Source organism: Talpa europaea, assembly GCF_964194135.1.
Source record: "Talpa europaea genome assembly, chromosome: 16".
NCBI classification, from domain to species: domain Eukaryota; kingdom Metazoa; phylum Chordata; class Mammalia; order Eulipotyphla; family Talpidae; genus Talpa; species Talpa europaea.
The window spans coordinates 42,799,546-42,825,781 of record NC_140084.1 but is presented as its reverse complement, the minus strand read 5'-3'; the positions used below and the strand labels follow the sequence as shown (position 1 = coordinate 42,825,781).

Genomic DNA, 26,236 nt, shown 5'->3' with positions numbered 1-26,236 from the left:
CAGTCAGACTCATGCGCTACCGCTCCTGCGGCGGCTTCCGTTCTTCCTAACCGTTAGGAGCGCCGAGGTAGGAAAAACGCATGTGCGGCCCTAGGGGCGGGGCCAAGGCGGCCCTACACTTCGACGCATGCGCCTGGTGGAGCTGGGCGGGGCCGACGGGGCGGGGCCTTGTGCTTGTGGGTGGAGTCATCGGCCCCTGGGGCGGGGTTTGCGCGGCGCTGGGACGGAGGAAGTGGGCTGCTCAGCTCAGCCTCCCTCCCAGGGGCTCTCCTGGGCGGGCAATTAAGATCATGCTTAAAACCGCAAACTTCCATGGTTTGTCGGAACCAGCGTGGGGTCCCAGCACAGCCCCTTACTTGGCGAGCCTCAGTTTCACCATCCTTCAGATGGAGATAATGATACACTTCCCTCACAGGGCTGTCATATTTTCCCCCTCGCAGGGCCATGGCTGAGGTGCACGTGATTGGTCAAATCATGGGGGCCACCGGTTTCTCGGAAAGTAGCCTCTTCTGCAAGTGGGGCGTCCACACAGGTATTCCGGAATCTGATTCATTTCCCCTCTGCCTGTTCCTTGATCCCTCACCCAGTCCCTGAGCCTCCTCTTCCATGGGCACTCAGAACTCTCAGTTGGACCACACTGGCCTCGGGAGTCTGAGGCTCCCTTCTTACCCCTTCCCGTCTCTGGGGGCTCTGACTCCCACAGTCTGAATACACAGTTCCTAGGAACATGAGACTCCATGAGGCTAGCCACAAACATTCCCAATCCTCAAAGCTAACCCTAATCCTTCACTGTTTGGACTTTACTCACTGTCGTATGAGTGTCCTGGATCCCTCCCAGATCTTATTAATTCTTTGCTTAATAGTCTCCATTTATTGAGTTCTTACTATATGTAAAATGGAAGTTTTAATCCCAGATTTACAGAGGTGAAGCCATCCTCTATTCATAATTCTCTGTGAGAAGGTAGGAACCCCGTTTTGTTAATCCAAATGGTAGATCCTGGACACACACCTCAGAGGCCCCAGTTGTCAAGCCTCCCCTCAGGAGCAGTATAGTGTGGTGGTACAGTGTAGTGGTTGGGGCACAGGCTACTAGATCTAGGCCCATATACTAACTCACCCACTTATTTAGTAGGGGGAGGTCTTTGGACTTGACCTCTTCAGCCCTCAGTTTCCTTGCCCAAAAAGGAAGCTAATAGCATCTCAGAGGCAGCAGAGCTGAGGTAGAGTGCAGACAGCCTGAGTTCAAAACCTGCTGTTGCTTATTAATTATGTGACCTTGGGCACTTGTGTGTGCCTCAGTTTTCTGGTCTCTACTATGGGAATATCAACAATATTTATCTCTTGGGATCATTGCCCAGCAAGTGCTCCATAAGGGCATGCCTGGCTTGTGTAACCTGGATGGAGTTTTTTGGGTAAGGCCCCCGGTATCTTGCCTCGCACAGAGGAACATCCAGGAAACAAGTGTGGGTACCGCCATTATCTCTTCAGGCCCTGGGTCCTTTGTGATTTCACTGGTGGGTAGGTGGGTGGTTGTGATTCCTGGGGAATTTGGGATCCTTTGGTTGAGTAAATAATAGGGGGAAAAAATGGTTTCTAGTCTGGATCCTGTCTCTCACCTGCTCTGTTTGACCCTAGGCAGGAATGGTCCCTTCTGGGAGCCTCGGTTTTCTCATATGTAAAATGGAATCATTGTCCTTCTTAGGGCCATTGGGATATCTTGTATGTGAAGATCCTGATTGGGAGCTTGGTATTTTCCTCATCTGACCCAGAAGGAATAGTAACTTACATGACTTACTGTTTCAGCAGGATGAGGGTAGGGGGCCTTAATCCAGCAGAGAGCACACAGGGCTTGGGTAAAGGACTTGGGCTCTGCACTTACATGGATCCCAGTTTGAATCTAGCTCAGTTTATGGAAACTTGGTCTACAGTACCCCAGCACTGAGAACATTGCTTGGCTAACAGGAAGTGTTCAATCCATGTTTATGGGATGAACAGCCAAGTGACTTTCATTCTCAGAGGCTGTTGTTTTACCTGTCAGTTGGGTGTCCGATTAGCACCCACCACCTAGGGTCACTTGTGCAACATTTACTGAGTACTTTCTGTGTCTCAAAAGTGGGGCTTGAGGTTCAGGGGATCCAGCTAAGTACAAGATCCCTACTTTGCTGGGACTCACAGGAGGAGAGAAAAATTTGAATAAGCAGATAAAGAAATGAGAACCATGACTACAGACAAGGGTAGTGTCAGAGCTCTGAGGGAAACCCCCCCATCCCTCTGTGTTTAAGGACTTGGACCATCAAAGAGAGAGAAAGGGGGAGTCTTCAAATGTTAAGGAGGGGATTATCTCATCTTTACTCAAAAGAGTAAAGATGAAATTCTCAGACAGAGAGGTCATATTGACTGATATACCAGCTCCTGGATGATACCCTTCCCAGAAACTACATTCTTCTCAGTCATCAAAAACAGAGGCCTCAGGGATTGCCCATTTGATTAGGACAGGAACAAAGGACTGAGCTGAGACCAGGAAGGCCCTTCACTGGTCTTCAACTTCTATCTGTATTCCTGAACAGAGGTTCTTGGGGCCTCATTTGGTTCCTCATACCAAGGTGACATTTATTGGAAGAGGCCTACCCTGGGCATATTGAGAAAGCCTATGGGACCATTTTAGGGAGACTGATCCACAGTAGGTACTAGGAAGAAAAGGGATGATATGCTAGAGACTTCGTTTTTGGATAGGAGGCTAACGCATAACTCTCTGTGAAAGCAGCACATGAGCTAATCCCTAAAGGATGCAAAGCGAGGCTGGCAACATGTAGAAGGGCTTTCTAGGCAGAGGGAACAGTCAATGCAAAGACCCTGAGGAAGGGGAATAAAAATATGACCAGTGAGGCTAGAGGTTGGTAAGGGCTAGGGACAGAGATGCGGAGATGAGCTCACAAAAGGAGGTACAGGCCAGGCCACGAGGGGCCCTGTGGGCTGTGGTGGTGTGGAAGAAATTTCTCCCTACCCCTCTGGGTCATTTTCAGGCTGGCTGAGCAATCAAATTAATGTCAGACAGATTAGCAAGAAAAAAGAACAAATTCAATTACATGGGGAAACACCACATAGATGTAGATTCTAAAACCAATGGGGCAAAATGAGTATATGTATCCTGAGCTAATGAATGGGGTGAGGGTCTGGGGCTTCAAGGAGAAAGGAAGGGAACTCACATGGTGGGGTGGGGAACTCAGAGCTCATATGACACAGACCAGACGCTCTGACATTAGTTGTCTGCCCTGTCTTATAGCCAGGTTTCTCTGATAAAAAGGCTCCTTTCCCCTTCTACAACTTTTTTATTTTTTAAAGATTCATTTATTTTATGCATACAAGAACTGGAGTACAGGCCAGAGACGTGGGATATGAGAGAACTCACTAGAGACAGAGTAGGGAACAGAACAGGCTGAAATATACTGAATACACTGCTGAGGGGGGCAGCGGGCGAGTCAAGAGAGGTCTGCTGCGCCATGTGGGTAGTTCCCTGGCCAGGGATCGAACCCACGGCGCAGTGGCTACGGGTAGCTTCATAGTGCTGTCTTAACCCCTTGAGCCACCAGGGAGGCCCTCCTCTTTTACAACTTTTTACTTTCATATTTTGCTCCATTTCCTTCCTATTTCCCTTTCCAAAATACCTGTTTTTCTTTAGAACAAAATCTACATTCTTTCCCCTTAATTAAAAACTCAGTTCTGGGCCTCCCAGTTGGTGCTGTGCTGTGAAGCTGTCCTCAGCCTCTGCAGCGAGGATTCAAAAAAAAAATAATAATAATAATAAAAACTCAGCTCTATTCCTTATACCTTCCCTTACTGAAAACATGTATCTTACTTCTTTGCTTGCAAAGATACTTTTCCAATTATTTCCATTAGCTTTAATTAATACATTAATTCCAATTCTTAACCCTTAGAAACCTTCATTTCTAATGAAAACTAAGCAGAAAGCAGTTGTGAACAGTTACACCATATCAGATTGGAAAACTTACAAATAAATTTTCATCATTTCTAGGACACTTCCTTGTAGTATAGTTTTTCAGTGGGGCATAAGGCATGTTTACTAAAAGGCCCAAATTTCTTTAGTTCTCCTGAAATAAGAAGCCAAAAGTAACCTTAGTTCATCCAATCATTAAGGGTTCAACAGTTTATCTTATTAGGGAATGATCGACATAGTCAATGAATTTTAACACAGCAAAACTCTAAATGTTTCATGTTACCAAAGATATTTGTGAGACAAACAAAACTACTGCTAGAACGTTCACTTTAAAAGTCTTATCCCATGGACATCTATTTAAAACATTTACTTCTAGCAACTATGTTGAATGGGAGTCTGTCAAGCAAGTTTACCTGACCCGAAATTCCAGGCTGACGTTTCTGGGTTGCAACTGCAAGTCAGTTAAGTATTAAGTCTTGAATTTGGTGACATGAGCTTTGCAGTAACAACTCCATCTTAGGCCTGTTGTCTCTTGATACTAGCGATATTTTTCTTGTTAAATAATTTTAGCTTATTTTGATTAATAAACCCATTAATAAATACCGAATGTTCTAACTCTATAGATAGCCTTGTTTTAGATAAAACCATCCATTTTAAGCTAGCTTTCATTTACCAAAAATTATCCCAGGTCACATTAACTCGAATACAAGCATTTGGGTTAGTTTCAGTTGTTTGACAGTGTTTGGAAATAACTTTTATAAATGCTTATTTTCTTAAATTTATTTATTTAGTTATGTATACAAGAACTGGGGTACAGGCCAGAGGTGTGGGGGTGAGAGCATTCACCAGAGACAAAGTGGGGAGCAGAACAGGCAAATCTGCTGAAATACACTGCTGAGGGGAAACAGCGAGCGAGACAGAAGAGGTCTGCAATGCCATGTAAGTAGAGCTCCCTGGCCAGGGATTGAACACATGCTGCAGTGGCTGTGGATAGCTTCATAGGCTGCATCCTAACCACTTACACCACCAGGGAGGCCCTATAAATGCTTATAATTAAACCCACTTACAAGTTAATTTCAGTAATGCCATCCAGAGGTGGGAATGTCACATACATAACACACATGGGAAGACACGCACAATATACAAATGTACAATCAGATATAAACAGACACTAAAAAAAAGTGCTTGCGGTGAGTTGCGTACAATGTAAAAACTCATTTTTTAAAAGAACAACTGGGCCCTTTGATGAGCAGTCCCACTGGGGCTGTGGGCCAGAGTCTAGGCAAGGAACCATCTGCCATCATGGGTGCATTCATATCAAAACCACAAGTAGGGGGGCGTCCCTGGTGGATTAAGTCTTAGCACTATGAAGCTATCGCCAGCCACTGCAGCACAAGTTTGATCCCCAGCCAGGGAGCTACCCACATGGCACAGCAGACCTCTCCTGTCTCACCCCTGCTCCCCTCAGCAGTGTATTTCAGTAGATCCACCTGTCTGCTCCCCACTCTGTCTCTCGTGAATCCTCTCACCCCCTGCACCTCTGGCCTGTACCCCAGTTCTTGTATGCATAAATAAATAAATCTTTACAAAAAAAAAAAAGCAAACCGTGAGTAGGTGGCTCAGATTATCTTTGAAAAGTACTACCCGTACCTGGGCTATAATTTCCATAGCAGCCGCCTGTAGAGTTAAAAGGGCTTCCCCTCGCTTCCTGTTTCTTTTCCTCTTGTTTTCTGTGTCTTGTCTCCCTGAAGATTGGAGAGAGAGAGAAAATCCATTAAGATAATACCTGAGATGCAAGGCTCTGGGGCTGATACTATCTCTAGATTCCTATTTCTGATATTGCTAAGTGGAGAGTATTTTATCTGCAGCGAACATTTCGCTTAAGGGAGAAAGTCAGAAAGTCGGAACAATTTAAAAAATCCCTATGGGGTCTGATTATTAGCTTTCCCTTTGGTAAAAAAAAAAAAAAAAAAAGATCTTTTGATCCTTTCAGAGAGTTTGTCAGATTTCAGCCAGATGAACAGAAAATATTTCTGAGAATATTGAACAATTTCATGGACCCAAGAGGGTGCAAAGTATATTGTCACTCTAGGACCCAGAGCCCCTGCTAAGGTAGTGGAAAGAAAGGCCTTAAATTTAAACCAGCTTCCGTTTCCTTTTTTTCCTTTCCTGTTCCTGTAGGTACCCAGATGCTAACTGCTAAGAAACTCTAAATGAAAAACAAACTTTTCAAATATAGTTTTTCCAATTCAAAGTATCCTTATCTGGCCATTATCTTAATAATCCAAATAGCAATTCAAACCAATATGCCTTTTTTCTGGTTTCCCAAGATAGAGATAATTTACTCCTGAAGAATATAGTTCTAAGAAAAACTGCAGAGAGCCAGCACTCTCTTCCCTAGTGGTGGAGACCAAGGAGGTTATAAAACCTTGGCCTTAGGGCAAAGAAACTAGAAAAATTCTTCCCTTAGGTTCTTTTGGGTTTTATTTAGTTTTGTTATGTTTGGTTTACATGCACATTAGCAATTTCAGCTAGGCCTGAGGGCAGCCTTTAGTTCTACAGAGTACCTCATGGCATGTAAGCTGTCTGGAGAGGTTGGCAGGTGGTCCAGTGCCAATCTGAGCCTCTCAGAGACCAACCTATCCTTGAGGTGGCAAGTGCTCTAACAGCTTTTCAGTGCTTGACCCATACCCACCAAATTTGCAGCTGCTTGTCGGCCAAGATTCCCTTAGCAATAGCTGTACCTTACGTGTGTATTCATTTCCTACCGTTCTCCACATGACGGTAGATAAAAGCAAGGAACACAAAGACCTTCTCTGGGAGGAATAGAATCAAAAGATCAACAGTTCTCATACCCAAATTAGGAAGAATACATTATCGTTATACCCACTTTACAGGTGAGGAGACTGAGGCAGGGAAAGGGAACTTCCCCAAGGCTGCATAGGCAGGAAGAAGTAGTCCCAGGAGCTGAACCCAGGCATTTGGCTCCAGAGTCCACGCTTTGTGACCCTGGCCTCCAAATGCCAAGGAGAGATGGGGTTCTCCCTCCACCAATGGCATCCCTTCCCAATGATGGCCTGCCACCCCTACCCCCCATCTGTTTGTGTCGTGGCTCTCATTGCAGGGGCGGCATGGAAGCTCCTATCGGGCCTGCGGGAAGGCCAAACACAGGTGGACACCCCCCAGATCGGGGACATGGCGTACTGGTCCCACCCCATTGACCTGCACTTTGCCACCAAAGGTCTCCAAGGTAGGTTCCAGGCTTGCATCCCAGGCCAAATTGAGGGAATGGGGCTAGTAGCACCCAGAGCTGCTGGGGCTCTCCACATCAAGTTCTATCTCTGCTCCCCATTGCCTTTCCCCACCAAGCCTGGCCCTGGAGAAGCTGAACTGTATCCCTGGTCTAGAAGGTGTGGGACCAGGGCAGGGGTCAGGGCTGGTGGAGAGGGGGCAAGGTGTGACCAGGGTGAGGACTGGATAGCTTTTATTTTTTTAAAGATTTATTTATTTATGCATACAAATAGAGATGGCCTCAGAGCTGGGGTGCAGGCCAGAGGTGTGGTGGGTGAGAGGATTCACCAGAGACAGAGTCAGGAACAGAACAGGCAGATCTACTGAAATACACTGCTGAGGGGAGCAGTGGGCGAAGACAGGAGAGGCCTGCCCTGCCATGTGGGTCACCTCCTTGGCTGGGGATTGAACTTGTGCTGTAGTGGCTGCTGACTGCTTCATAGTGCTTAGACTTAAGCCCTTGCACCACCAGGAAGGCGCAGCGTATCTTTTAAAGACACGCCAACGGTGTCTTCAATCAGGAGGAACTGGGAGGAGGTTAGCCGGCCCCCCCATTCCCGGCCCAACCCCCATCCCAGTGCTGGTAGCTGTTCTGCAGGCAGGAGTTCTCAGCTTGAGAAGTGAGGTACTGCTTAGAGGGGAAGTGAGTATGTTGGGGAGGAGAGTTACCAGAAAAGCTTTTCTGGTAGAAATTTTGGGTCCTTGGAGACAAGTAGTTTCTAAGAATTGATCTAAGTAAAGATGCTATATATTTCAACAACATGAATAATATCTACTGATTGCCTGCCCTGTTGCCCAGGCTGTGTTGGGTAAGGCCAGGGAGAGGTCATTGATTGAGATAGCCCCCAAGCCCTGTCCTCTTAGGCTTTTTCATCCCAGACACTGGCAGCCCCAAGTGGGCAGGGCTGTGATAGGGGATCCTAAAGGCCCGTGGAAGCCCAGAGGAGGTACCTGACTCTGCTGGTAGTTCACCGAGGGCTTCTGGGAGGAAGGATGTTTGCGCTTTGTTGTGAAGGGCCAATAGATGCTGATAAAGCAGAGGGCTAGAAGGTGGTTCTAGGCCAAGAAGTTGGTTCAAGGGAGAAAGTCAGCCAGGGGCATCTGGAGGACCAAGACTGAAGAGATGAGGAGACAGGGGGTGGAGGGGGGCGGGCCATTCAGACGCTGAATGCCAGGCCACAGAGCTGAGGCCATCTCCTGAAGGCGCTGGGGAGCAAGAGCAGGCTACTGATTGCAATCTTAAAAGATTCTCTGGCTGCCCTGTGGGTGATGGATTGCCGGGTAAGACAGATAACTGCCCTTTCAGCCCTGCAGACACCATGACCCCTATGTTGTCATCCTTGCCTCTTTTCTCAACCCCCGATTCTGTCCATCAAGGAATCCAACTGGCTCTACTTTTTGAAATGCATCCTAAATCCTGTAACTTCTCCTCCCTCCTCTCTTTCAAGACCCAGATCTGCCCGCCCTCACCTCTCCTGAATGATCACAGTAGGCCCACCCCCATAGTGTGGGCCCCTGTGAACACCTGAATCACCTCAGGTGTTCGCTCCATTCAGACCCTCCATGAGCAGCATAAAAGCCCAAACTTTACCATGATCACAGGGCCCTGCACAGCCTGATTCTGTCACTACTTTCCCTCCAGCCACACTGATTCCACTGGTGTGTTCCACCTCAGGGCCTTTGCACGAGCTGTTCCCTCTACACAGAGCACTTTTCCCTAGATGTGCACTTTTCCCTTCTCTCCTTTATTTTTTTTAAAGATTTATTTATTTATGCATACAAGAACTGGGGTACAGGCCAGAGGTATTGGGGGGCGGTGAGAGGACTCACCACAGAGTGGGGAACAGAACAGACAGATTGAAATACACTGCAAGTCAGGAGAGGTCTGCTGCGCCATGTAGGTAGCTCCCTGGCCGGGGATTGAACTCATGCTGTAGTGACTGCGGACAGCTTTGTAGGTTGCGTCTTAACCCCTTGTGCCACCAGGGAGGCCCCCTTCTCTCCCTTAAACACTCAAGTGCCGGGCCTCCCCGGTGGCGCAGTGGTTGAGCGCTGGGTTGCGAAGCTGCCTGCAGAGGCCTCTGCAGCGCCAGTTTGATCCCCGGCTGCTCCCCGGCCACCAGAGGAGGGTCCCACATGGCGCGCAGACCTCTCCTGCCGCCCGCTGCTCCCCTCAGCAGTGTACTTCGGTCCTTCTGCCTGCTCTGCTCCCCGCTCTGGCTCTGGTGAATTCTCTCACCCTCCCGTGCTTCTGACTGTAGCCAGTGCTTGTATAAATAAATAAATAAATAAATAAATAAATAAATAAATAAATAAATCTTTAAAAAAAAAAAAAAGAAAGCGAAAATAATCCATAGAATGGGGGAAAATATTAAAAAAAAAAACAAAACACTCAAGTGTCACTTTCTCAGAGAAACTTTTCTTGATCACCCCCTTTCTAAAACTGCACCCCACCCCCACCCTGCCCAGCCTTTTTTCCAGAGCAGTTATCACCATCTGACATACCCTATAATCTGCTTATGCACTACATTCACTGTCTAGGATGTCGGCTATCCAAGGGAATTTTTGTCTGCTCTGTTCACAGCCATGTGCCGGCTTCTAGGAGAGGGCCTGGTACAGAGGGGGAATAAGAATGGAGGTGAAATGGGGCCAGAGGGCTTTGCCTTCAAGGCTCAAGAGCCAAACTGTACACCGAGGACACTGGGGAACCTCTGGAGGGGGAGGAAGATGCTTCCAGCTGCCGGGTGGAAGGTGAATGGGGGGGGTCACAGCTTAAAGGCCTGAGCCCAGAGAGGAGGACAGGACAGGGCTGTGGGGAAGGAAAGAGGGAGGCATCTAGAGACATGACCCAAGGGGCTCATGTGCCCTGACATGGGGGCACAGAGGAGGCTACAGAGGGCAGTCTGTAGAGGCTAGATCCAAAGGGCCATGAATGCTGAGGAGACTGGACTTTACACTGAGGGTACTGGGGCACCAGGGAAGCGTTCTGAGCAAGGGAGGGACATGATGTGGAAAGATCATTCTGGCTACAGTGTAGACATGGGAGTTCAAGGAGGAGGATGGGGCAGAAACCCCGAGAAGGGACAGAGGGGTATCTGGGAGCAGGTGGCTAGGCTATACCTCCCCTCCTTACCGCCTTCCCTCCCATCCTGCAGGCTGGCCCCGGCTTCATCTACAGGTGTGGTCCCAAGACAGCTTCGGCCGCTGCCAGCTGGCTGGTTACGGCTTTTGTCATGTGCCCAGCAGTCCAGGGACTCATCAGCTGGACTGCCCCACATGGCGGCCCCTGGGCAGCTGGCGGGAGCAGCTGGCTCGGGCCTTCGTGGGAGGTGGCCCTCAGCTGCTGCACGGGGATGCCATCTACAGCGGGGCTGACCGCTACCGCCTGCACACGGCCGCGGGTGGCACTGTGCACCTCGAGTTGGGCCTGCTGCTGCGCCACTTCGACCGCTATGGTGTGGAATGCTGAGGGACCCTGCCAGACTGCCCGATCCGTATCCACACCCCCAGACCCCCGGGAGGGGCAGGATGGCACAGCCGTCAAAAGAGTGGGCTCTGGGGACAGTCAGACCTGAGCCTGCGAAGGTAGGCACTGCTTCTGTCCCGCTGGGCCCTTCAGGCAGTGACTGCCACTCCGGTGTCCTGTTTCCCCAGCTGTAAAATGGGGCGGTCGCATGTGGGTGAGAAGAGGCTGCTTAGCAGGGAGAGTGCTCAATAAAGGCGAGCAGCTCCGCAGTGTTGGTGCCCGCCTGCGTCAAGGCCCCGCCACACCCTCCTTCCTCAGGGTCCCTTCTCGGGGCAGACCCTTCCTCATCGCCTCCGCCTCAGCCTCTCCCTCCTCCCCACGCCGGGGGCGTCCCTTTCCCTCACGGCCCCCCTCCTTTGCTCCACCGCCCCCACTTTCCTCCACTGAGCCCCGTACCCTGTGACCCCTCCTCTAATGGGCCCCGTCTCTATTCTCCCTCGGTGGCCCCTGCTCAGCGCCCCAAGCGCGCGAGTCTCCGTGGACCGCCCGGGTAGCGCGCGGCCGCCAGGAGGCAGCACCCCCTCGGCGGGGCGGAGCGGGGTGCCCACCCCTCCCCCCGGGCCTGAGGGACCCCCCTCAGAGCCCGCCCACGCGGGGTGAGGGTGGCTCGGCCCCCCCATGCCCTCCCCCTGGGAGCCGCCCCCGCCCCGCGCGCGCTTCCTGGGTGGGGCCCGGCGGCTTCAAAACCCCCCGCCGCCCGCCCGCGTCCCCACCGCGCCACCCAGCCCGCCCGGCCGCCCCGCCTCCGCCGCACCGGGCAGCGCCCCGAGGGGCCAGGGGGACGCCCCCCCTCGGGGCACCCCCCGGCGGAGCCGCCAGCGAAGCCGCCGGGCGGGAGGGAGGAAGGCGCTGCCGGGGAGCAGCCCGAGGCCCCAGAGTCCGAGACGAGCCGCCGCCCCCGCCGCCACTGCGGGGAGGAGGAGGAGGAGGAGCGGGAGGAGGGACGAGCCGGTGGAGAGAAAAGGAAAAAAGTTTTGAGACTTTTCCGCTGCCGCTGGGAGCCGGAGGCGCGGACCGCTTGGCGCGGCGCTGCCCCGCGCTGAGGCAGGTCTCGGGGACCCCGGGCCGATCCCCCACGCCCCGCCTCGGACGCTCGCGCGCCCCCTGCCCCCACACGGCGCGGCCCGGCGCCCCCACTCCGGACCAGCCCTCTGGAGCCGCGACCCGACTCCCGCGAAGACTCGACCCCCGACTCCGGGCGCACCCCCTCCGCCTCCCCCCGCCCCCGCCTCCCCCTAGAGCCCCAGCGCCACCGAGGACCCTCTCGGCTCGGGAACCTGGAGGCAGAATCCTCAGACCCGCCTCAGCTGCCCCTCAGGACCGCCCACCTCTGGCACCAGCGCGTCCTCCCCGTCTCTCCCGGGGTCCACCCCGAGCCTCCCGCCGTCCTCCCAGGGCCAGCTTTGGCCTCGCACCCGCTCACCTTCCCCGAGAGGATCCCCGGCCCCGGCAGGGGCGGGGCCTCCCCTCCTACCCCAGCCCGGCCCGCGCGCTCGGCTGTGCCGGGGGCGCCGCCTCCTCCATGCCGCCCTCGGGGCTGCGGCTGCTGCCGCTGCTGCTGCCGCTGCTGTGGCTGCTCGTGCTGACCCCCGGCCGGCCGGCCGCCGGCCTCTCCACCTGCAAGACCATCGACATGGAGCTGGTGAAGCGGAAGCGCATCGAGGCCATCCGCGGCCAGATCCTGTCCAAGCTGCGGCTCGCCAGCCCCCCGAGCCAGGGCGACGTGCCGCCGGGCCCGCTGCCGGAGACGGTGCTGGCGCTGTACAACAGCACCCGCGACCGGGTGGCCGGGGAGAGGGCCGAGCCCGAGCCCGAGCCCGAGGCCGACTACTACGCCAAGGAGGTCTCCCGCGTGCTCATGGTGGAGTACGGCAACGGTGAGCCGCCGGGGCGGGCGCGGGTGGGGGAGCCCCCAGGGGGCGCCGGAGCGCCGGGGTCCCGGGGAGGAAATTCCTGGCCTGGGAACTGCCCGGGGAGAGAGGACCTGCGGAGCGAGGCGCTGGGAACGCGGGTGGGGGTCCCGAAGGATAAGGGCCGAGCCCCCTGCCCCCCAGGTATCTGGACTCCAAGTGAGCAAAGGAAGCCGCGTCTGGAGCGCGCCGAGGCGCGCGGGGGTCGTGGGGTGGGGGTGGCGGAGAGGGAGCCAGGTTTGGGGGGAAGCGCAGACCCCAGTACTGGGGCAAGCAGAGGCGGAGAATTCAAGGACAGAAAAGCCGCCGCGGGAGGCGGACCCGGGCGGTGCAGGACCGGCGGCGCGAAGCCCTTCCCGAGGGCGCGAGGACGGCGCGGCGGGGAGGCGCGGTCAGCGCCGGGCGGAGCGGGACAGGCGCCCGCGGGGGGCCGGCAAGCGGGGACTCGCGGGACGCGGCGGGGGTGCGCGGGGAGGCGTCCGGTGTGTTTCGCAAATGGACGTGAGAGGAGGAACCCCGCGGGGGAAGCGCGCTCCGGGAACCTAGATCTGGATCGTGGGAAGGGGCTCCCGGAGGGGGAGGACGAGCGTGGGAAAAGCGGGCCCGGAGGGGGTCGGCGGGGCGCAGCGCGGCCCTGCTGGGAGCCGCGCCCCCGCCCGCCCGCGCCCCGCCGGGAGGAAGTGGCCGAGGGGAGCAGCGGAGGGTCGAGGTGGGTGGGTGCGACTCACCAGCTCGGGGTGAGAGCGCCGAGCTGATAGGGGTGAGGACGCCCCACGTGGGTGCCACGCGCGGGGGGAGGAGCCTGCGCGCCCGGAAGGGGGAAGGAGGACCCCGCGCCGCTGCAGGCTCCGCGCCTGGCCCCTCAAGCCCTAGTTCCTCTCCCCGAGGCCGGGGAAACCCCAGCGTCCGGCCACCGCGCCCTCCCAACCCCCCTTTCCTTCCCGTGCCCGGGGGGCGGGGGATGGCGCGCGCGGGGCCTGGGGCGAGACGAGGCAGGTCGGTCCCCGCCCTCGCGGCCGAGGCGCCTCGGGCGGAGCTGCCGCCGGGCCGGCCTGGTCGGCGCCCACGCGGGGACCCGGCGTCCCGTGTGGCCTGGAGACTTGGGGGGCGGCCCCCCAACTTTCACTTTCTCTGTTGGGCGCTACGCTTGTGGGGCCCCAGCTCATTCACGCACCCAGTTTGTGACTCGAGCCAGATGACGCTCCTGCCTCCCCACGGCTGTGTCTCACCGTTTCTCGGCAGAGATTTCTCTACCAGATACTCCCCCCTCCCAGACGGTGCCCCTCGCGCCCCCAAACCCTGCCTCTCTCCCGCTGTGTGTGTTCCCCGTCTCCCTTGCCGTCCCTCTGGCCTCCCCCTCAGTCTCTCTACCCCTGTACGGGTCCTCCGTTTCTCTCTCCATCTCTCCTGGGGGTAGGGTTCCCCGTGCGTGCTTTTCCTCCTCTGCAGCCCAGCCCCACAGACACGAGCCGCCTCCCGGTGTCCGCCTGCACCCATCCCTCTCCAGCCTTTCCTGCTCCTCCTTTCCCTTTCCCCCTATCGCTCGCTCCCAGCCTCTCTACCCTTCCTTTGGGGTTTGCTGAGTTGCCACCAGGTGAAGATAGGGCTTCTTTGCTGGGGAACCTCAGGGCTGACCCGAGGGGAACAGGGGTAGGGGCCCTCGGAGGGGCTTTCCTCTGCCCTTTCTCATCAGATTCTGCCTCAACCGCTTGGACACCAACCACCGCAGAAGCCAAAAAGAGTTACTCAAATTGACCTAGTTGGTCCTATCCCCCTCATCCCAGCCTCTTCCTAATTTTCTCCCCCTCCATTCCCAGCTATCCCTATCTAGAATGAACTTTGCCTTCTCTAGCCAGCTGATGGAGAGAATTAAGGGAGGAAGCAATTAATAGTAATAATAATATCACATTAGCAGGAAGCAGCATAGCCTGGGGTTAAGAGCAGTCTTTGGAACCAGGCTGTCTCCGATTGAACTTCCCCTCTGCAGCTCCTTAGTCATGTGACCTTGTGCAAATTACTTAATCTCTTTGTGCCTCAGCTTCCCCATCTATAAAATGGGTATAATGATAGTATCTTCCTCATGGACAAGTTGTGAGGCTTAATTGTCTTAACCCTTGTAATGTGCTTTGAAGAGCGCCTGGCCCATATGGGTGCTCTCTCTAACACGGTAGCCCCAGGTGTATGCTCACTGCTACATGCTTTACCTGCAGTGTCTCACTTCATGCTGTCATCCCGCAGCGTGTCCTTGTTTTACAGAGGAGTATCTGGCAAAGAGAGAGGAATTCACTTGCCCACAGTTGCACAGCACTTCAGTTACGAGAGTCTGGTTTGGGAGGCAGGGAGCTTGGTATCACTGCTGGGTCCCTAGGAATGACAGGAAACAAGGGAGGGAATGAGAGTCACCCAGGCCCCCAGAGCTGGAAGACAGCAGAGACACAACTGCCCTTGATCCCTACGCTGCACTTTAACTGGCATTTGAGGCTCCAAGCACTGGGGGAAGCCTGAGCAAGCAGAATAGCCCCTTTGGTGGCAGCCTCGTCCCCACTGGGCATTTCACACATAATGGGAGAAAAGGACCCCACTTTGCAGAGGAAAGCAGACCCAAGAGAGGAACCCACTGGCTCAAGGTCACACAGTTTTGAAGTGTCAGGCAGACTGAATAACATCCAGTCCCTGCTCTTAGACTTGGGGTGTGCCAGCAACCTCGCCTCTGCCAACCCCCTGACATCCCATCTCTGCTCCTTCCTCCTAGAAATCTATAAAAAAATCAAGTCTGGCTCTCACAGCATATACATGCTCTTCAACACGTCAGAGCTCCGGGAAGCGGTACCTGATCCCTTGTTGCTGTCCCGGGCAGAGCTGCGCCTGCAGAGGCAAAAACTGAACACAGAGCAGCGCGTGGAGCTGTACCAGGTAGGGACCCACGCTCTAGGATGGATGGCGGGGCTGGGCCAAGAGGGCCACTGGCGGGGGGGGGGTGGCACAGGGCCCACATACATACAGCCTGAAGGACAGAGGAGCACGGAGCTTTCTGGGACTTTCAGACTCTTAGCTCCTGAGAATGTTAAACATTGGGAAGGCAGGAATCACAGAGGAGCTGCACTCGAAGAACGCAGAATTCTTGAAAGTTGGAAATTCTGGAAAGGTCGGAGGCTCAACCCTATGTCAGGGTGGTGGCTGCTAGCCACAGATGGCCATTTAAGTTGATTAAAAATTAGATAAAAGCAAACATTCAATCCCTCAGCCTCACTGGCCATATTTCAAGTGCCCCGTGCTCACTTGTGGTTCGCGGCAGCTATTTTGGACGCCACAGATAAAGGACATTTCCTACGTCACAGAAAGTTCTCGTGGCTAGCACTGCTCTAGAAGATTCGTAGTCTCCAGGAAGTCTTGGACCTCTGGAAGGGCTGGAGTCCCCAGAAGGTTAGGCGACCTAGAACCCATGTCCCAGGGAACACTGGGCTTGAATGGTAGATATTAGACCCTTCACAAGAGCACTTCGTTGTTAACTTCCGGGAGTCCAGAGAATTCAGCGTCAAGCTGCCAGCCCCTGGGGACCCTTCCACACCCTGTCAGCCATCTGCAACATGTGCTTTGTGGCATGCCAGACTCCTGGGTGTGTAGAACATTCATCTAGAATGTGTTAATTCTTGGGGAGCTGTGGCGCACTGGAGCTACAAGCCCCTAGAAGGGTGTAGACTCTCAGAATTCTGGGTATCCGAATTGACTGAACTCAGGATGTCTGCTGGAGAATCTAGCACTGTGGGCTCTCCAGGTGGAAGGGGACCTGGCATTTTACCCATGCGGAAACTGAGGCCTGGAAATAAGAAAGGAATTCCCCATGACCCTGCAGGGTATGGAGGCAGAGACTGGGCTCCCCCAGTGCCTCGACCTCAGACTGGGGAACTTAACCTCTCTTCTCAGTGGCACTGGGGGGAGGAAGTGGCAACATCTACCCATTGTCTCACCCCCATTCATCATCCCCCAGAAATATAGCAATAATACCTGGCGCTACCTCAGCAACCGGCTACTGGCCCCCAGCGACACGCCGGAGTGGCTGTCCTTTGATGTCACTGGAGTTGTGCGGCAATGGCTGAGCCACGGAGGTGAGGACTGCTTGTCCACCCCACCCCTCTTTGGTAATGAGGTTGACTCCATTGTTTGTCCCGGGGCTGCCCTGCCTAGTACCCCCCCCCCACCACATTGGTGTCACAGAGCCAAGTCGTGGCCCTCCTCCCAGACACTAACCTGCGAGACTAATGACTAATTCATTTCCTGAGCACCTGCCCTCTGCTGGGTGATGCTGGGGACACAGCAGTGACCCAAACAGCCCCACCCACGCCCTCATGGACTTCATGGTCCATTGCTGAGGGCTGGGGACAGGACCTGAAACTCAGGTAGTAATGACCCAAAATGGACAGGGCTGTGCTGGGGACCAGTCCAGGCGGTGCCTGACCCACTCCTCAGGGAGGGCTTCTTGGAGGAGGGAACATCAAAACTGATGTCTAAAGGATGACTGGACCCACACAGGAAAAGAGGAGTAAGAGCGTTGGAGGTAGTTGGGACAGTTGTGTAAAGGCCCTGAGTCGAGGAGAAGCTGACAACTCCAGTCTGCTGGGAAGAGAACTGTCTGTCCTGGCTATTCCATGGCACCCACATCTCCCTTCCTGATCTCACTCTTCCTCATGATCCCATTCAACAAGTGCCCATAGATTCCAGCTCTGTCCACTCCTGTGCTAGGGATGTGTCTGGGGACAAGAGTAAGGACCAAGATGGCGTCTCAGCTCTGCCCTCATGAAGCCAGCAGTTGCCAAAGCCCTAGCAGTCATTGATGACCCCAAGGATCAGGACCAGGATGGGGGAGGCCCTTCGTGCTGTGGGAGCCCAGAGCAAGCACCCAGACCCATCTGCAGGAAGCATCGTGGAGGGCTTCCTGGAGGAGGGTGATTGTGTTGTGACTCATGGGATGAGTGGTAGTTTGGCCAGATGAGAAGATGGGGCTTAGGGAGCAGGTGGGTTTGGGAGGCGTATCCTGGACCACTGGGAAAAGGCTATGTGGGTCATTGAATCCAGAGCACCTGGCATAGGGCTCAGTCAAAATGTCCCTTCATTCATCTCTCCATTTCTCCCACAGCTGCCCTGTGCCTTACAGCTTCCAGTCTGTAAATTGAGCAGCTGGCTGAGGAGGAAAGATGATAGATACATAGTATTTAGCTCAGGGCTTGGCACCTGGTAGGACTCAGTACATGTTTGTTTTTGCAACTCTGGGCCAGGCCCAAGAAAACAAAGATCTCTGCCCCCATGCAGCTGGCTTCCCACTGGAAAAGAGAAAGAAATAGCCAAATATGAGGAGAAAAATAAAGTGATATTACCTTGGGGAGGAGGGGTATCCTGGAGGGCCTCTCTGAGGAGGTGACTGTAGAGTGGAGACTTGAAGGAAAAGGAGGCTGCGAGGCAGAAGACTGCAGGAGAGGATCCTCTGGGTGGTGAGGCCAATGTTCACACCCTCCCTTCTCCTCACTCCAGCAGGGGAAATAGAGGGCTTTCGACTCAGTGCCCACTGTTCCTGTGACAACAGCAATAACACACTCCAAGTGGAAATCAACGGTGAGGCCCGCCTCCTCGACTCCTGTGCTGTGTTCTGCGTGTTCTGTGAGCCCCTCTTTCCCACCAGCTCATTCTTGTGTATATATATCCTCCCTCCCCTGCACCTCACCACATGCCCCCCCACCATCCACCCCTCTGTGAAAGTGAGTGTGTCCTCCCCCTGCCCACTTCCCATTTATCCATCTGAGAGTCTGTCTACATGTCTCCCCCACCCCCTGACTCCCAAACCAAAGCAGGGTTCAGCTCCAGTCTCCGGGGCGACCTGGCCACCATTCGTGGCATGAACCGGCCTTTCCTGCTCCTCATGGCCACCCCACTGGAGAGGGCCCAGCACCTGCACAGCTCCCGGCACCGCCGAGCCCTGGACACCAACTACTGCTTCAGGTAAACCTTGTGGCTTCCCCTGAAGGCTTCCAGCCAGGTGCGACTGCTGCCTGCTGACCCACTGCTTTGAGTTGGGCACTGGCTGGTGCAACGCTGGCCCGGTGCCCCCTTCAGCCTGGTGACCTCAAGGGATGAGGGCTGAGTCCTAGAACGCTGGGACCTGCAAACTGGGAGTCTTAAAATATTGCAGTCAGGTCACCTCCTAGCTGGTATGCTAGAATCAGAGACTTAGAATGTTGAACATCGCCTGTGGTGGAATTTAGGACTGGAAGGTCACTGTTTTAGATTCCTATACGCTTGGCAGGTGGGGATTCTAGGATGCTAGAATCCATTCTTCCTTACTGAAATCTGAAAACGCTGGGTGCAGTGAAAACAAGATTGATAGAACCCTAGAATATGAACACTCAGAATTGGAAGATTGCTTAGCTTGGGTTTCTATACCACTGGCAGATTCTATACCACTCCAACTGTGAGCCCCTCTTTCCCACCAGTTCATTCCTGTATATCTATCTCCTCTCTACCCTGCACCTCCACACAGGAGGGCTGGACTCAGTGCAGTAGAATCCTGTATTAAAATATTAGCATCAAGGCCTCCCTGGTGGCACAGGGGTTCAATCTCAGCACTATCATGTCATTGCCACTGTAGCACAGGTCCAATCCCCGGCCAGGGAGGTGACCCACATGGCACAGCAGACCTCTCCTGTCTTACCTGCTGCTCCCCTCAGCAGTGTATTTCAGTAGATCCACCTGTTCTGCTCCCCACTCTTGTCTCTGGTGAATCCTCTCACCCACCACACCTCTGGCCTACACCCCAGTTCTTGTACACATAAAAAAAGTTAGCATCAAATGTTGGCACTGGGAAAAGCCAGGAGATGGGTACCCTAAAACGCCAGGACATGGTGTTGGGATGCTGGGATCTTAGAAAGTGGGAGCATGTACCTCTTCAGGGATGGGCTCAGAGTTGTGGAATGTTGGAATGTGGTATTGAAATCCCGGAATTCAAGAAGGCCAAGGTCCTGGAGAATCAGAATGTGGGAGTGCTAGAACGCTGGAAATGCTGTTGGAGGGTTGGAGTCTTGAGATGCTGAAGTAGCGCATTCTATCAAAGTTGAAAACTGGGGCCTCCCTAGTGGCCTAGGAGTTAAGTCTCAGCACTATCACTACCATGGCCTGAGTTCGATCCCCCGGCAGGTAGCTAACCCACTTATAGCGCAGACCTCTCCTGTCTCTCCCACTGCTCCCCTTAGCAGTGTATTTCAGTGGATCCACCTGAAATGTTCTGCTCCCCATTCTGTCTCTGGTGAATCCTCTCACCAAACACCCTCCCTCCCCCCGCAACACACACACTCCGCACCTCTGGCCTACACTCTAGTTCTTCTATGCAAAAAAACAAAAACAATGTTAGGAGTTTAGGTTGCTCTAATGCTAAAATTCAGAGTTAGGATGTTTATAAATTTAGAGCAATAATAGGACACTGCTCTCCACTGCATATTACCTTTTTAATGTAATTAAAATTTTAAATTGAGATAATATTGGTTTTAGGCACTATAGGAATTAGAATATAGGGTCACAGCTTTCCAGTGTATGTTCCCATACCCCTCCCACCACCAAGGCATACATGTAGTCCTCCACGTAGTCCATTATGCGCCCTCCCCCTTTGGTAGCCTCAAGTCCACAGTCAAATTTCTAGCATTTGTTACTGGTTTGGTTTTGTCTCACCCTTTGCTTTGTCCCTCTGTGTTCCACATCTAAATGCCACCATCCGGTATTTGTCTTTATGTCCGTTCAGCTTCATTTTCTCCAGTTTCATCCCTGTTGTCGCAAATGACAAGAGTTTATCTTTTTTATAGCTGAGTAATATTGTGTTGTCTGTATACATACTGTATCTTCCTAAATCTCTCATTTGTCTTTGAGCACTTAGGTTGTTTCTATACCTTGGCTGTGGTAAATAGCGCTGCATTGAACATAGGAGTGTCTATATTCCTTCAAATTAGTGTTTTTGCATTCTTCGGGCAGGCAGATACCTAGGAGTGGAATTGCTGGGTCACATGGTAGATCTATTTTTAACATTTTGAGTATCTGCCAAGCTGTTTTCCACAGGGGCTGGACTGGTCTATAGTCCCAGCAGCAGTGTACCAGGGTTCCTTTTTCCAACACTTGTTTCTGTGTATATTTTAAGGGTGCCTCTTGGCTTTGTTTCTGTTTGTTAGTTTGTTTGTTGCTTATAAGAACTGGGGTGTAGGCCAGAGGTGCTGGGAGGGTAGAGGGGGGCAATGATAGGGTTCACCAGAGACAGAATGGGGAGCAGAACAGGCAGATCTACTGAAATACACTGTTGAGGGGAGTGGTAGGGAGACAGGAGGGGTCTGCTGTGCCTTGTGGGTCAGCTCCCTGGCTGGGGATTGAACTCAGGTTGCAGAGGGTCACCTGGAGGGCTTGTGACATGTGATCATGGCCTCCCACCCCCAGTTTCTGATTCAGTGAGTCTGGAGTGTGGCCCAAGAATCTGCATTTCCCACCAGTTCCCAAGCCACGCTGCTGCTGGTGCAGAGGCTGCAGGTAGAGAACTGCTGAGTTGGGCAACAGCACCACAGATTGTTCGGATATTCAAACCCAGGCACCCCAGCCTGTTGGATGGGATGTTAAAAATTGTTCTGGACAGTGATTCTTCCTCTTGGAGGAGTCTAGGACCCCCCTGAGACGCCAAAGGGCATCTCCCCCTAGAAAATGGCCCACTTAGACACGTATGTGCATATGGTTTCAGGGGCTCAGGCTCCTCCCTGAGTTTGTACCTGGACTTCCTCTCCTCTCCTAGGCCAGTAGGTTGACAACACCCTAATTTGAGCCCCTACCCTCTCAGCTTTTTTTTTTTTAAGATTTATTTATTTATGCATATAAGAGCTGGGGTATAGGCTAGAGCTGCTGGGGGTGAAAGGATTCACCAGAGACAGAGTGGGGAACAGAACAGGCAGATTGACCGAAGTACACTGCTGAGGGGAGCAGCGGGCGAATCAGGAGAGTTCTGCTGTGCCATGTGGGCAACTGCTCCCTGGCCGGCTAGGGAATCGAACTTGTGTTGGAGAGGCTGCAGACAACTTCATAGGTTGCGTCTTAACCCCTTGCACCACCAGGGAGGCCCCCCTCTCATCTTTGATGGGGAAACAGGCCCAAGCAGATTGGCTAGGGCCAAGGCTCAGCTTACAGAGGTCTGTTTCCTGACTTCCTTCTCAGAGCACTGTAGCTCTTGGGTCTGGCATCAGGGCCTTGCCCACCTCTGCTGGAATGGACCCTGTCTCAGCTGGGTAGCTGAGACCACAGGCTATGGGCAGCACAGAGTCAGCTGTGAACTGGCCTTGAGCTTCGCCACTACTCCCCACGTGAGCAGGCTATGTCCCCAAAGAGGAGACACTCTTCTCTGAGTGTCCCTTTATTCATCCTTCAAGTGGGAGTAATAATAATAAGGCCTGCCTCAAAACCTGAAGGGCTTTGAAATGAATTGATTCATTCTCTGTTGAATGAATCACAGAAAGTGATCTGGATTTAAAAATCAGAAATGGGGCCTCCCCAATGGCAGAGCAGTTGAGTGCTGGGTTGTGAAGCTGCCCACACCCTCTGCAGTGCCGATTCAATCCCTGGCCGCCAGGCGAGCGTCCCACGTGGCACAACAGACCTCTCCTCCGGCCTGCTGCTCCCCTCAGTGGTGTACTTCATCAGTCTGCCTGTTCTCCACTCTGGTTCTGGTGAATTCTCTCACCTTCCCGTGCTTCTGACTGTACCCAGTGCTTATATAAAAATAAGTAAATTTAAAAAAAATTAAGAAAAAATCAGAAATGGAAATACCCTATGACCCAGCAGTTCCACCCTTTTGTGTGTGTGTGTGTGTGTGTGTGTGTGTGTGTGTGTGTGTAAAAACTGGGGCATAGGCCAGAGGTGCAGGGAGCAGGTTGGGGGGTGAGAGGATTCACCTGAGACAGTGCAGGGATCAGAACAGACGGATCTACTGAAATACACTGCTGTGGGGAGCAGAGGGCAAGACAGGAGAGGTCTGCTGTGCCACATGTGGGTCAGCTCCCTGGCTGAGGATCGAACATCAGGCTGTAATGATGATAGTGCTGAGCATTCACCCCGAGGCTACCAGGGAGGCTCCAGCAGTCCCACTCTTGGGTGTCAATCCAAAGTACTGAAAACAACAACTTAAAAAATTATATGCCCTACAGTGTGGACTGCAGCACTATTTACAATAACCAGGACATCAAAGCACCCTAAGTGCCCGTGAAAAAAGGGTGGGATCAATAAGATATGGGATCTTGGTATGTGATCCCACAATACCATGGGATTTATTTATTTATGCATACAAGAGCTGGGGTACAGGCTAGAGCTGTTGGGGGTGAAAGGATTCACCAGAGACAGCGTGGGGAACAGAACAGCAGATTGACCAAAGTACACTGCTGAGGGGAGCAGCAGGCAGGCAGGAGCAGCCACGGGAGAGAGGAAATGTTGCCACTTAGAGCAAAAAAGAAGGAGATGGAAGGAATAATGTGTATAAAAGCAGGTCAGAATGATGCCAAACATTGAATGTTTACATAGTGGACAATTCGAGAAAGCTAAATACTTGAAAAACTACTGGAGGGCCTCCGATCCCCAGCCAACTAGGGAGCTACCCACATGGTACAGCAGAACTCTCCTGACTCACCCGCTGCTCCCCTCAGCAGTGTATTTCAGTCTGCCTGTTCTGTTCCCCATTCTGTCTCTGGTGAATCCTCTCAGCCCCCGCACCCCACCTCTGGCCTGCATCCCAGTTCTTGTATGCATAAATAAATCTTTTTTTTAAAAATTTAAAAAGAGATTTTTTTCCCACATCAAATAAGGGCATTTTCATATTCTCTTATATTATCGTAATGTCACTGCTATACAGAATGGAATCAAATCACTTGGTTTGACCTTTTGGAAAGGTGGATGGTCAGGAGGGACTCTAAGGAAATGACACCCCTTTCTATAGCTGATAGTTACTGAGCACCAGCTGCGCGCCAGGCAGCGTCATAGCCTCCTAGGTGAAGGATACGTGAACGTCCATTTAAATGAAGCAGAGACCAGCCAGTGTGGACTGTCTGGGAATCGCAAGTCAGGCAAAGGGAACAGCAAGTACAAAGGCCCCATTACTGTTTTTTAGGAGCAGGGAGGATGCCCTGTGGCTGGAGTGGAATATGGGTGGGGGAGAGGGGCCTTAAGATTAGCCAAATGGGCCTCCCTGGTGGCACAAGGGGTTGGGCACTGCACTATGGGGCAATCCGTGGCCTCTGAAGTATGAGTTCGATACCTCGCCAGCCGGGGAGCTGACCCACATGGCACAGCAGACCTCTCCTGGCTCGCTTGCTGCTCGCCTTAGCGGTGTGTTTTGGCCAGTCTGCCTGTTCCGTTCCCCACTCTGTCTCTGATGGATCCTCTCACCCCCTGCATCTCTGGCCTGTACCCCAGCTCTTGTGTGCATGCGTGAATGAATCTTTAGGAAAAAACAAAACAAAACAAAAAACAATCCTATGTATTTAAAAAAAAAAGATTAGCCACATCCACGAGCACCTTGTGGATTCATGGGGAGACTTGGGCATTTTCCCTGAGGTGGAGCCATGTTTGGAGGAGAGGAAGGACATGACTTTGGGGGGGCATGTGATCTCCAAGGGCAGGGATTTGTCTGTTTGGTTTATGCTGAGCGTCCCGCAGACACACAGTAGTAGAGCAAGCATTTGTTGCACAGATAGAAGGCACTGGAACACGTGGGGGTGTACTTTGTTTTTTGTGTTCCAGTGTGTGAATATGCCGTGCTTTATTCAGCGTCCCCTGAGGGTGGTCACTTGGCTTCTCAAGGTTTGTTTTGAGCATTGCATGAGATAATGTTTATTATGATGCTCTTAACACAGTGCTTGACTGGAAGAGATGTGTTATCAGTGCTCGTGATTATTATTATTATGATTGCTGTCGTTATTATCACAGTGGGTGCTGGGGAGGCCGAGATGGAACAGTGCTGGGTGGCAAGGCAGTGTGAAACACACACACACACCCCAGAAGGGCCATGCCCTGCCCCTAGGACAGCCCCTAGACCTCCTGACCTGGGTTACCCCCTGTCCTGCAGCTCCACAGAAAAGAACTGCTGTGTGCGGCAGCTTTACATCGACTTCCGCAAGGACCTGGGCTGGAAGTGGATCCACGAGCCTAAGGGCTACCATGCCAACTTCTGCCTGGGGCCCTGCCCCTACATCTGGAGCCTGGACACACAGTACAGCAAGGTGCATCTACCCTGGGTGCCAGGAGTGGGCTGGAGAAGCAGGAGCTGAGGGAGTGGAGGGAGAGAGAGGGGTAAAATCGTAGCTATATTGACAAAATGGGGGGAAACAGTCTAGGAGGCAGAGGGAGACAGAAATAGGGTAGACCCAGGAGCTAGAGTAACGGGGTGGAAGATGCAGGGAGATGGAACAGAGCATCGCAGAGACCAAAGGAGAGAGAAAAGGGCAGCCACAGATTGGTATAGAGTGACAGCGAGGATGGAAACAGAAAGACAAAGACTGACATACAAGGCAAGAGTGGAGAACGGGGAGAAACCGAGGTTGAGAAGAAAGACTGGGATAAGGCAGACATTGGTGGTTGGTCGGGCGAAGCCGGTGGGTGTAGTGGGGGACCCCCCCCCCCCCCCCCCCCGCCACCCCGACCCTGACCCACCTGCTCGTCCGTCCGCAGGTCCTGGCCCTGTACAACCAGCACAACCCGGGCGCGTCGGCAGCGCCGTGCTGCGTGCCGCAGGTGCTCGAGCCGCTGCCCATCGTGTACTACGTGGGCCGCAAGGCCAAGGTGGAGCAGCTGACCAACATGATCGTGCGCTCCTGCAAGTGCAGCTGAGGCCCCGCCCCGCTCGCAGGCCCCACCCACAGGCCCCGCCCCCGGCAGGCCCGGCCCCGCCCCGCCCTCCGTGCGGGGCTTTATTTAAGGACACAGCCCCCCAAACCCACCTGGGGGCCCATTAAAGGTGGAGAGAGGACTGGGGTCTCTGTGTCATTGAGCGCCTGACTGGGGTCTCCCCGACGAGCATTTGCCCTGAATGTCCGCTCCCCCTCCCTCCTCCTGTCTCTCCACCATCCACTTGGCCCTCCTGACAGAAACTCTGGGCTGGTGGTGTCTGCAGGTTCCCGTCCAGGTGCAGGGGATCTGTGGTGAAAGCTAGTTAGGGCTATTTATTGAGCACGCTGGCCCCGTTCTAAGTGCCTTGTATCAACTAATTTAATCGCCATAGCTAAGACATAGGGGTTCTGATAACACCCACTTTCAAGGTGAAGAAGCCCAGAGCTTAAGGGTAAAGCCCTGCCCACCAGGACCCACTTTCTGGGTGGGAGACAGACTTGACAGGTGGCAGGAAGATAGGGAAGCAGGATAGAGTGAGAGATGGCTCTGGGGAGGAGGGCAGGCTTCCTGAAGGAGGAGGCATTTGAGACTTGAGGGAAGCCAAGAAGGAAAGCCCTGTGGCGGGAGGGTGGAGGAAAGTGTTCTTGGTAGGAGGAGGACACAAAAGCAAAGGCC

General features: G+C 53.4%; 2 protein-coding genes across 2 annotated transcripts; both read left to right on the top strand.

The window, feature by feature from the left end:
- Positions 1-444: 444 nt before the first annotated feature.
- Positions 445-10,715, top strand: B9D2 (B9 domain containing 2; the record flags this gene model as incomplete). The annotated part of the gene is made up of 3 exons (XM_084256598.1): positions 445-532; positions 7,080-7,205; positions 10,402-10,715. 3 exons carry the CDS (start codon positions 445-447, stop codon positions 10,713-10,715), a joined length of 528 nt encoding a protein of 175 aa, XP_084112724.1.
- A 1,579-nt stretch (positions 10,716-12,294) lies between these two features.
- TGFB1 (transforming growth factor beta 1) lies at positions 12,295-25,561 on the top strand (the record flags this gene model as incomplete). The annotated part of the gene is made up of 7 exons (XM_084257677.1): positions 12,295-12,649; positions 15,435-15,595; positions 16,671-16,788; positions 18,212-18,289; positions 18,526-18,673; positions 24,801-24,954; positions 25,403-25,561. The coding sequence occupies 7 exons, from the start codon at positions 12,295-12,297 to the stop codon at positions 25,559-25,561; spliced, it is 1,173 nt and encodes a 390-aa protein (XP_084113803.1).
- Positions 25,562-26,236: the final 675 nt, after the last annotated feature.